This window comes from Canis aureus, chromosome 25, assembly GCF_053574225.1.
Source record: "Canis aureus isolate CA01 chromosome 25, VMU_Caureus_v.1.0, whole genome shotgun sequence".
Taxonomy (NCBI): Eukaryota; Metazoa; Chordata; class Mammalia; order Carnivora; family Canidae; genus Canis; species Canis aureus.
In genome coordinates this window covers 35,638,309-35,650,729 of record NC_135635.1, presented here as the reverse complement: position 1 = coordinate 35,650,729, position 12,421 = coordinate 35,638,309, and the positions used below count along the sequence as shown (strand labels likewise).

Genomic DNA, 12,421 nt, shown 5'->3' with positions numbered 1-12,421 from the left:
TCCTGTTCTTTAATCAAAGAATAAGACCTATCAGCTTTATCTATATAATATATAGAATTCATCCGTTTAAAAATGTCCTAACTCTATGACCATCATCCAAACCTGAGCCACTATGATTTCTCATAAGGACCACTTACTACATTATAACTTATTGGCTGGTCCCCTTAATTGTACTCCTCCCCATTCCAACACATACTACATTCATTCTTATAACCAAAGTAAACTTAAATCTACATATAAATCAAATTATGTTACTTGTGGTTTCAATCCCTTCAATGTCTTCCCATTGCACTTAAATCTAAATTCCCTCTCATGGTCTATAAGGCTTTCTCATGATCTTGCCAGTCACCCCTTGCTCACCATGCTCTTGTCACGCAGATCTTTTTTTTTTTTTTTTTTTTTTTTATTTACGATAGTCACAGAGAGAGAGAGGCAGAGACACAGGCAGAGGGAGAAGCAGGCTCCACGCACCAAGAGCCTGACGCGGGACTCGATCCCGGGTCTCCAGGATCACGCCCTGGGCCAAAGGCAGGCGCCAAACCGCTGTGCCACCCAGGGATCCCTGTCACTCAGATCTTATTGCTCTTCTTCAAACACTTATTCCTCAGGGTACTGGCGTTTACAGTGTCATCTTTTTGGGATATTATTTTGTCCAGGATGGCACATGGCTGGATTATATTTGTGATTCAAGTTTCAATTTGAAATATCAGTTTCTCAGGTAGGTCTATCCTGACTACACTCTATAAAGCTATTTCTATTCCCCCATTATTCTCAACTGTATCAATCATGACCTTGTAATTCTGAGTTTCTTTACTTGATTATAATCTGTCTTCCATAATGTTTTCCACAACTGTGCATAACATGACAGCATGAACTTTGTCACATTTCATCTGTATTTATAGCATCCAGGATAGTGTATTAACAGTCAGATATTCAAAGTGTGAGTGTATATGTACTTATTAAACAAGGAATAGAAACAAGAAGGAACTTGCCTGCATTCTCTGTAAACTATTTGCTACATTCTCTTAGAGTAAGCCACAAACTGGGAGTAAAAGAAATAGTACAAATCTTTCACCCTGAGTTATTATCATTTTTGCCTGATTTGTCAGAATTAATATGATCTCAGAAGATAAACCACTTGCCTTGGTTATATCACTTTCATCTTACATATGCCAGTAAGTAGAATTATGTACAGTAAGAGATTTCTAATATGGCTTCTGTTTCCACATTAGTATCCTTTGCCTGGCTACTGTTCACAGAGAAATTGAATGTAAGTGTTAATGTTTCTAATGTAAGTAGATGATCAAATTTCTTGGGTCCACAATATGAAGACATCACACAAGGAGTTTCCAAGGATTCCCTTAGCCCTCAGCTGTTTTTTTGTCCTATGCCCAATAAATCCAAATAAACTGGTTTCTGCATAGGTGGGTGGTGGGGACAGGTATTCCTTAAGACCATATTTTTTAAAATGTAAGTTTCAGGGTATGCATCTAATTTTCTGCTGTTTCTTTAACTTACAAAGTACTCAATATAAATCTTTTTAAATTTATCAATTTAATCAATGTGTATCTTGCACTGTTAGATTCAGAGAAGAAAAATTAACATATGAAAATAACGAAGAATTAATTTTTATTTTTGCCAAATTTATTGATGAGAATGTTTACATTTTCTTTTCTACACACAAAGTTTATGGCTAATCTAGGCTGATTAATAACAGAGTCAGTCACTCCAAAATATCTTTTCTGCAACATAAATGATGTGCTTTTGTTGGAATTTCCCAAGGAGATATTTCATAGATAACATTTGTATAGTCCAAATAGTGATAATCTATATTGAATCAATGTTTCCTTTGACAGTTTTGACACTTTAACATCTCAACACATAAGTGTTTGATTGAATGTCTCATTTTATAAGGATATCTTGACAATCAGTGCCTGCTACACCCTAGTCTGCTAAAGGCAAACTTACATGTGTCTTTCGTAGAAAAATGTACTTCAATAAGCAATCAATAGTTCCTGTTTAAGCCAATTTTGTTTTACTTTCTTAATATAAACTCTCCTCTCACACTTACAGAGTATCTTTCTTTCATTGATCTATAGTCCTAAAATGATTTTTGAACTTGTGACAAGATTTATTTTAATCACCATTTATATATCTTAACTGTGATAATAAACAGTATTAATTTCTGCCACATTCACAGAATTGCATAACATTTTATTAAGAACTGTCACCATATTGAACTTTTTCCAAAGGTGGAGTCCATTGGATAATCTGAGAAAAGAATCTAAAACCATGGGATGAGTTAGCTGCTTTTCATATGGATGCAAATAACAACTAGATTATATTACAGTTGTTCTGAACCAGTTATACAATTTTGCATCTAGAGAAATGATTTAGAACTAACTATGAAAATATTCTCTCCTCTGACAGTTAATATTAAGATATTAACTTTTATAAGCTCCAAAACATTTTTTTTAATTCTGAAGGGAGGGAGAGAGAGACAGAGAGAAAAAGACAAAATCAGCTTCACATGAGATCTTTCTAAGTTACAATTATAGATATACTAAATGCATTTAAGAGTAATTAACCATATGAAACTAACAATGTAAGAACTGAAGACAACTAAGAAACATCTTGTCTTCCTTCATCCTAGTAGATGATAGGTTAACTATCTAACAGATCTACCTCCAGATCTGTTTATGGTGTTAGAAGTTTCTTCTTTTTAAGACATATTTTACTTTCCATAGTACCCTTAGAGATGCCTGTCTTAATTTATTGCTCCCCAGAATTAGGATAAACGAATGGCTCGAGGGATAGATTAGAGCTATCAACTCACCAATGATCACAGCTAATTCAGTCTCTGGCATAAAGTAGCTAGAGGTGGCTACAAGAAAGGCCAAATAGTAGGCGATGAAAAGGAGGAGAAAGGAGATGACAGCTTTCATGGCTCCCATGTGGGCTTCTATGCTGAAGTCTCTACACCCCGTGGCATTGAACTTCATCTGCCTGGTATGTCTCCAGAGGGAGAGGATCAAGAGGAGAAATGAGATCAGGGACACAGAAAAGGGGAATAGCGTTAACAGGTTGAGGCAAATCTTGATGGAAGAATATTTAGCTTTCTTTACTCTGCATCTCACAGTTAAGTTTATTTTCTTCTTTGTCCTAACACAACATCTGAAATCATCATTCAAATTCTCAGTGACAACAAGGCTAATAAACACAGAAAGGGCCAAGCATCCCAGCAGGATCCTAGGAATCGCACTGTCAATTCTCCACTTCATCCAGAGGAAAAGGGGATGGAAGAAATTCGCAATCTTGAGGAAATAGAAAATGCTGAGACAGGTGGCAAACCAGACACTTAAATGGTTGGTTAGTGTCCAGAAGAAGTCAATTATTCTCATTTGTTTACCGGTAGCATAGACATCTGGATACAGCACCAATATAAAACAATCTAATAGTATTATACATAATAGACAAATTCTGGATATGGCCAGACTTGTGAGGATTAAATCAATGGAGGCAATCTTCCTCTTCTTGATCCAGCCTATGCAGTTTACCAATCCAATGAATGTATTCCCTAAAATCCCCATTGAAAATTCTCCAGCTGCTACAAGCATTAAGATGCTCTCCACTTTATCCGGCATGGTAAAATACAAAAATATCCAATTTGTTTCTAGTTGAACTGATGTAGTTTGATAGGCACACCTACTTTTTAGATTTTGCTATAATTTTCTTTGCCTTTTTTATTGTACTCTGTCTTGTGATGGAGACTGGAATGATAAATGAAGACTGTAGCTATCATCATTAAATCCTAATTAGTCTTGAGAAACAAATGTGGTTGGCAATCCCTGGCCTGGCCATTGCATGTATCACCTGTATGTAAAACCTGTATCAGCAGGTTTTACTTTTCCACATATGGTTAATTTAGTCTGAGCTACATTTTAGGATGCAAATTAGACCTGTTGCCTCTCATGGTCCTGCACTGTCAATGTTTTTGCAACGCTATGTTTTGCAAGTTTTGGATTCATTAATCTGCAACACATACAGTAACTTAAATAGGGCTGTTAGATTTTAAAAAACAAAACAAAACAGGACACCCAGTTAAACTTGAATTTCAAATAAACAATGAATGATCTGGGTTTTTTGTTGTTGGTGGTGGTGGTGTTTTTTTTTGTTTGTTTTTGTTTGTTTGTTTGTTTGTTTTTTGGTGTATATCCCAAATTGCACGAGATTAGTACTTCCAAGAAGTACTAAAATTCAATATTAATTGGGTGTCCCATATTTTATCTGGCAAATCTGCACTCCAAGGATTTTCTAGCAATTAGAAAACAGGTCAAAATTGAACTTTGTAGAGGAATCTTCATTTTGCTGATTGCCATCTTCATTTTGATGATAACACTGATTACCACTAATAATCCAAAGTTTGGGTTAACATTGAGAACTGTACATTTTCAGAGAATTTAAAAGGTTAACACTAAATATAGATTATTTGGGTCTAAAAAATATCTTAGCCCATTTATCTCCATTGTTCAGATGAACAGTTACATGCACAAGGTCTCTTAAAATAATACATTGTCTTATTATTCAAGTGACATTTAATGGTCATTCAGTTTGTGATGCTATATATAATAAGATGAAGGAGCAATAATGGAGTATTGATTACCTTTATATTTTCTTTTATGACTTATGACAGAAGAGATTAAAATCCTGTGTTTTGATCTACTCCCCACTCTCCACTGTGCCAAATTGCATCTGAGAATCTAGATCCTTAGCCCTTCTAGACTATCAGGTAAAAGGCTGATAATTAAGTTTACCTCATTCTTACAGGTTACTCTTATTTTTAAGTAGCTTCTCTAATTTAGAGTTATTGAGAAACACTTTGCTACATAGTATTTCCATGGAATAATTCTGAGGTGCTGATACTTTCTTGGGGAACACATATCTTCCCATCATTCATTAAAGAACAAACCTTCATTCCTGAGATACAGCTCTGAATTTTTGGATAAACTATCTCATTCTATAACTATCACAAATGACTGTTTTCCTCTGATCTTAGAAATGATCCCTGAACGAAGAACATCATTTTCTTCTCCACAATGTCCTGGGAAGTAAAGGGCCCTAGTAACTATGATAGTACCTTTACTCAAATAAATTTTAGAATATGTTTTTGGGGGGTTTGTGTGTTTTTTGGTTTTTTTTTGTTTGTTTGTTTTTTGTTTTTTTGCAGGTCAGTATAGTTCTTATGCATATCTGTATTGTACAACATAGAGATAATGGTGCAGCTACTATGGAAATAGGATAGGTCCTCAAAAGTTTAAAAATACAACTACCAGATGATCCAGCATCCCCAAAATCTGGGTATTTATCTGAAAGAATTGAAATCAGGATCTCAAAATGATATTGGCACTCATGTTTATAGTAGTGTTAATCACAATAGCTAAATGCAGAAGCACCCTAATTGCCCATTGACATATGAATGAATAAAGAAAATGTGTTACATACAGACAATGGATAGCATTCAGTCTTAAAAAGAAGAAAATTAGGCTCCTGGGTAGTTCAGTGGTTGTGTCTGCCTTTGGCTCAGGTTGTGATCCCTGGGTTCTGGGATTAAATCCCACATCGGGCTCCCCCTCTGCCTGTGCCTCTGCCTCTCTCTCACTCTCTGTCTCTCATGAATAAATAAAATCTTTAAAAAAAAAGAAAATTTTGCAAAATGCAAAGACGTAGGTGGACCTAGAAGACATTATGCAAAGTGAAATAAGCTAGTTACAGAAGGACAATATTGCCAGATTACACTTCTGTAGGTATCTAGAATAGTCAAATCATAAAAACAAAGAGTAAAACAGTGGTTGCCAGGGCCTGAGGGGAGATAAGAATGCAGAGTTGTTATTCAGTAAGTATCAAGTTTCAGTTATGCAAGATGATTAATTCCAGAGATATGCTAAATAATGTAGTGCTTATAGTTAATAACATTATACTGTACACTTAAAAATTTGTTAAAAGTATAGATCTCATATTAAATGCCTTACCACAATAAAAAAAATAGAAAACAAAACAAAAAATTTTGCAGAGAGTACTTTGTCCCCAGCTTACTACTCCAAACCCTTACTATTTTGAACTACTTTGAACTTTCATGGTCTGTGGAGGTATTTCAAATACGGGAGACACAGAAAACTAAATATGGAAGGAAGGACTTCACACTCGTGGAGGAAAATCTTCCTAGAAGTACTAATCTTTTTTTTTTTTTTTAATTTATTCATGAGAGACACAGGCACAGGCAGAAGGAGAAGCAGACACCCTGCAGGGACCCTGACACGGGACTCGATCCTGGGACTCCAGGATCAGGCCCTGGGCTGAAGGCGGCGCTGAACCGCTGAGCCACCTGGGCTGCCTTAGAAGTACTAATCTTAACAAAACATTTATTTCATCTGAACCTGCAGAAGAATGTAAAGTTCAGTCTAGTGTAGGTTTAACGGGTATTTTGTAGATTATACTAATATACTCCATCAAAAGAATACCAATTCTCTGGTCTTGTACAAATAAATAACAACCTAATAGTTGGATATTGTAAATATATTTGATGAAGTTTATGTATGGCTATAAAGATTGGGACTTTCCAGAGTGAATTTTACATCATCATATGCAGAAAAATCAATAATCTTCAGGTAATTAATATTTTAGTTAAAACAAATGAGTAGATTGAAATAAACCAGATTTTAACAAAACAAATGGTGGGACATAAAATGCACAACCATATCAGAACAGACATGAACTTAGACATGCCAGACCAAGTGTTTCAATGTTACTCTAGTGAGGAAGAATTTGATGTTCATAGTAGAACAACATTTTAGCAGTTATTTTTTATTATTTTTTTTGTAATTTACTCTGTATATGTTATAAGCATACATTGTGTTTTTTAGTGATAGCACGTAGTTATTCCATTATGTATGTTTATTACTTCCCAATTAATTGCTTTTCTAGTCCTGAGTGAAAAGAACCCCTGCAGGTCTTATTAAGAAAGGAACCTGAGTAAAGCAGTCTGATCAATATTAGTTGTGCCCTCCTTTTATCCAAATTGTGAGGAGCACTTAGGAATGTCCTTAGAGAGAAATACTTGAATGGGATCTATTCCCATCCTATTGCTGTCTAAGCAGCAAGTTGTTTGTAAGGAAATTTAATTTCAAGGAAAATGAATAGGAGGTAACAAAATAAGGTCAACCATAAAATATTATCTAGGAGACCACCTAAAAGTATCACTACTTGGGAGGAGACAGATACATCACTGGGAAACTGAACCAGAGATGGGACAGGGAAGATCTGAATTCCTAGTTAATAAGCTAAATGGGAAAGGATGCCTGGGTGGCTCAGCAGTTGAGCCGCTGCCTTCAGCCCAGGGCGTGATCCTGGAGTTCCAGGATCAAGTCCCACATCAGGCTCCCTGCATGGAGCCTGCTTCTCCTTCTGCCTCTCTCTCTCTCTGTCTCTTATGAATAAATAAGTAAAATCTTAAAAAAAAAAAAAAAAAGCCAAGTGGGAGTGACCCAACAGAGCCATGAAGGAAACAAAATTAAGGCCAGCAATGAAAATGTATGATAGGGAAAAAAATGGAAAAAAAAAGTTACTGCAGTTCAGTACTCTTTACTATGGGCCAAAGTAGAATCTTAAAGGAACTTAACTAGGCAGCACATGCTGAACATCTGCAGCAAGAAGGCAAAAAGAAACATGAGCTCTGAAATTCTTGGAGGAAAGGGCATGTGAAGATGAGAATCTGGGGTGTAAACAGACAAAAGGGATGTATACACTCATGTGCTAATAGGTCTCAGGACCACTTAAAGATGTGTATCCAAAATAAATAGGATAACTGGAAAAAATGAGAATGTATTTTTTTATTAGCAAAGTCCACTTACAAAGCTAAAATTTTACATCATGCAGACTGTTCTTCCGTATCTCAGCATCCTGATAAATGCCTGCCTCAGCTTGTTATTTCCAATAATCAAAATAAGTGAATGACCAGAAGGATAGAGTGTTGCTATAATTTCTTCAAACATCACAGCTAACTTGCTTTCTTTCATAAGGTAGCTAAAAGTTACCAAAAGAGAAGCCCCATAGTACACAAAAAGGAGGAAAAGAAATGAAGTCACAGTTTTCATGGCTCCCGCCTCTGTGCTGAGGTCTCCACAGCCTATAACGTTGAGTTTCATTTGCTTGATATGTCTCCATAGGGACATAATTAAAAGGAAAAATGAGACCAATGACACAGTACATGGGACAATTGCCAACAAGTTAAAGAGAGTCAATGGCTTGAAGTATTGACTTTTACTTACAGAGAGCATTTCAGTTCAGTTTCCTTTATGTTTTGCAATGTTACAAAACTCACAATCATAATTTGGTGTCATTGCTAGTATAAGGCTGATTAAGGAAGAAAGAGCCAAACAACCCAGCAGAATCCAGTGAATCACTCTGTCAGTTCTCCTCTTTAGCCAGAGAAAAAGGTGGGTGGGAGAAATTGGCTATCTTGAGTAAATAGAAGACATTAAGGCAGGTGGTGAACCACATACTTAAGTAGTTGGTGAGTATCCAGAAGATATTAATGACTGCTTGTAGCTTATCCTTTTTATAAAAATCTGGGCAGAATACGATTTTGGTGCCATTTAGTATCATTATACAGAGCAAACCAATTTTGGCTAGACTGGTGAGGATATAGTCAATTGAGGAGATCTTTTTCTTCTTAATCCAGTCAATAGAGTTTACTAGTCCAATGCATGCATTCCCCAACATTCCTATTATGAATTCTCCAGTTATTACGATCATGAAGATGATGTCTTCCATACTGAGCATGTTGGTAGAGAGAACACCCCTGATCTCCAATATCACTGCAGATAGACTAATAGACTCTCAGTTGAAGCATGTTAAGTAAGTTCTTCAAATCACAGAATAATGTTTTTATTTCATCCACTATTTTAACTCTGATATAATTCCAGAAGTACCCAGCTCTCTTTTGAGATAAAATTGAGGACTAAACCAACTGGTTAATAGTTTGACTAGCTTTGAGCCTGGGCAAATTATAATCATCACTGTTTAGCTAGTGATAAGTGAAATCACTTGGTTGAAACTGCTCTCATACAAATTAAAAGAGATCGTATTTCATGAATTTGCAACCAGGCTTCTTACTGTTAAGTTCTATGCATTTTTACCTGTCAAGTTGAGTTTTGAACACAGAACTACAGAAAGCAAACAAAAACAATGTATTCCATAAAAATCACAATGTATAAATGAAAGTCCATCTTCTTCACTATAAATTATAAATTAATCCAAAGTCAGATTTCCTAGTGGAAATGAATTTTCATTTTGGAAATGATCAGAAAAACCAGATTGCACAAAATTAAGAGGATGATAATTTTCATTTTCATATAAATGCTTAACTAGAGAAGGATATGATACAAATCTAATTATAAATAACATAGTATTATTAGGCAGGCACATGGCAATATTTACTAAAAATTTTTTCTCCATGAAACTTTTTAATAGAAGTGAAAGATGCTAGATGAGGATTTGCTATGCTTAGTTTTATTTAATATGGGAAATGCTATCCATGACAATTCACTTCCTGAAATGTTGTCTCTTGGATAATGAGTATTTTCATATATAATTAAGGAAATACACTTGAAATTGGAATCAGCTCCTTTTGTAAGATTTATAATCTCACATTCTACATTGTAATGTAGATGGGGCAATCATATTTTTAAAAAAGATTTACTAAATAATATTTCCTAGGAATAGGACTAATTCTACCATTAAATTGGTTTATTCTTTCTTGGAAAACCGAACCCATAATAAATTTAAGTCCAGGTAATACAAATCACATAAATTAGGGTTCTTCTTCTTATGTTTAAGTACTTTTATAATGTGAACAACATATATAGTATTTTTTCTATTTCTTATGTGTACATAGTATGTAATAGGAAAGCATGAAATTAACAATTTAAGAAAACCTAATTATCTGTAAGATGTTATCAGAAACAGAATAGAAAAGAGAATGATGCTAAGAGGGAAAAAAAAAGTGTCAAAGATTCTTGAGTCTAAAAGGGTAGAGAAAACATTCCAAACAATCTTTGAGAACTGACTCCTAAAACTGGCATTACCAGCTAGGGTGGTTTGGGTATACATATTTCTAACTGTACATCCCCCAGCCCCTTTCCTGGTCAAACCTTTTCTTAAGATCATACTTCTTTTCTTACATTATATTTCACCCTAGTGAGGAACTCACCAGAGTGTTTTTTCTCCCTCTTATGAGGACAAACCATTCTAGAAATGGAGGGGACAGGGCAGAAAAGATAAGGACTGACCTCCAGCTTAGACAAAGTAGACAGTTTTTTACATGATTGATTTTATAGGAAAGGCTGATAGATTTTAAAATCTCTTCCCCACAGCCTGTTTACCTGGAATTTTTCTATGTTTTGAGTTCAAGGCCTCTACCAGAATATTATTTAAAGGCGTAGAACCTTTCTGCATTAGGAAAATATATAAAATGTTAGCATGGGATCTGGAGTCATTTTTCCTGCAAAGACAAAGAAATACATGAGGTTCAATGATAACATTTGATTTATTTTTCTTTTTTTAAGGTTTTTTATTTATTTACGACAGACACAGAGAGAGAGAGAGAGAGAGAGAGAGAGGTAGAGACACAGACAGAGAGAGAAGCAGGCTCCAATGCAGGGAGCCCAACATAGGACTCGATCCCTAGTCTCCAGGATTACAGCCCCAGGGCCGAAAGCGGCACTAAACCGCTGGGACAGAAGGGCTGCCCAATAACATTTGATTTAAAGTTAAACAGAACAGAAAGGTGAAAGAAAAAAGGAAAATTTAGAATAATGCTAGATACTAATAATTGCTATTAGCATGGAGTAAAAACAATGAATGTAATCAATTGAGAGAAGGGAGAGTCTTTTGTTGATTTCTTTCTCCTTGTATTCAGGATTCTCTATGGAACAAAAGGTTTCCTTCTTTTGTGGAAACCCTTCACAATCCTAAGCACTTTTAGGAAAGCCCCCCTCAGCTTGCTGTTGCCCATTATCAGTATGAACGATGGCTCGATGGGAAAATGCCAACTACCACGCCACCAAACATAACCACTAATTTTCCGTGAGGAATCAGGAAGCTAGAGGTTACTACAAGAGAGACTGCATAGTAAATAATGAAGAGGAGCAGAAAGATCATCACTGCCTTTATGGCCCTCATGTGGGCCTCTGTGCTGGGGTCTCTGGACCCTGTGGCATAAAGTTTCATCTGCCTAGTGTGTCTAAATAGGGAGAAAAGTAACAAGAGAACTGAGATTAGGCAAAGAACAAAGGGAACTATAGCTCCCAGATTCAGGATAAACAGTTTGAAAGCACTTGGGATTTTACTCACTTTGGATTCCCAAGTTATGTTTTCCTTATGATTGACTTTGAAGGGATCCCAGAAGTCCTCATTCAATGAAACACTAATAATTATACAGGTAAGAAAAGACATCAGAAACATCCCCAGAATGACTCTGTTAATCTTTAGCTTCAGCCAGAGGAAAAACGGATGGGATATATTGGCTATCTTCAGTAAATAGAAAATACTGAGGCAAGAAGTAAAACAGATACTTGAATGATTGCTAAGTGTCCAGACAACATCCACAATATTCATTAGCTCGCTATTGGCATATATATCTGGAGAGAGCAGCAAAATAAAGCCATCTAAAGATACCACACACAGCAAACAGATTCTGGAGATGGCCAAGATCACCAGGATGATGTCAATCACGGAGATGTCTCTCCTTCTGAGCCACCTAGTGCAGTTAACCAGTGCAATAAATCCATTTCCCCAAATTCCTATAGTCATTTCTCCGGCAATCAAGAAGATGTATATTACCTCCATTGTACTTAGCATGGCAGCAGAGAGTTCTGATTTGGGATATCACTGATGATGAACTGGCTTTCAGCTGACCAGTGAAGAATGGTTTACATATCTGTCACTTAGGTTATGATGCATTTGTCTTTTTCTGTCCTCTTTGTCAGCTCTAATTCAGCTGAGCGGGATACTAACTCAGTTGAGTTCTGCTCTGCATGAGAACTGCCTAAAAGACCTCACTGTTGGACCAGTAATATCTTTCATGTACAGTGATGATTGAATGCCTCCAAGATGCAAATAGGAATGGATCTGATTTCTTGGATTTGCACAATCTTTCTCATCTTAAACTCTGTATATTTTGGAGTCATTGAATTTAAGCCATTGACCAAGGACTTCAAGAAAAAATTAATTACTTGGAAAATATGGATCCAAATTAAATTGGAGATGCGGCAGCATTACCATTGCTAATGACTTGCTAAGTACCCCCATATCGTGTTCCATTTTGTGCAAATGCATATTTTGGAGCTTAAAATTAATTTTGAAT

At 35.8% G+C, this 12,421-nt stretch overlaps 3 protein-coding genes across 3 annotated transcripts; all 3 read right to left on the bottom strand.

The window, feature by feature from the left end:
* Positions 1-2,705: 2,705 nt before the first annotated feature.
* On the bottom strand, positions 2,706-3,644 carry TAS2R7 (taste 2 receptor member 7). Its single transcript, XM_077871873.1, has one exon. The coding sequence runs from the start codon at positions 3,642-3,644 to the stop codon at positions 2,706-2,708; it is 939 nt and encodes a 312-aa protein (XP_077727999.1).
* A 4,275-nt stretch (positions 3,645-7,919) lies between these two features.
* Positions 7,920-8,838, bottom strand: TAS2R8 (taste 2 receptor member 8). Its single transcript, XM_077871787.1, is given in 2 exon segments — positions 7,920-8,492; positions 8,494-8,838. Coding segments are annotated over 2 exon segments (918 nt in total).
* Positions 8,839-11,073: 2,235 nt separating this feature from the next.
* TAS2R9 (taste 2 receptor member 9) lies at positions 11,074-11,916 on the bottom strand. Its single transcript, XM_077871871.1, has one exon. The coding sequence runs from the start codon at positions 11,914-11,916 to the stop codon at positions 11,074-11,076; it is 843 nt and encodes a 280-aa protein (XP_077727997.1).
* Between the last annotated feature and the right edge of the window lie 505 nt (positions 11,917-12,421).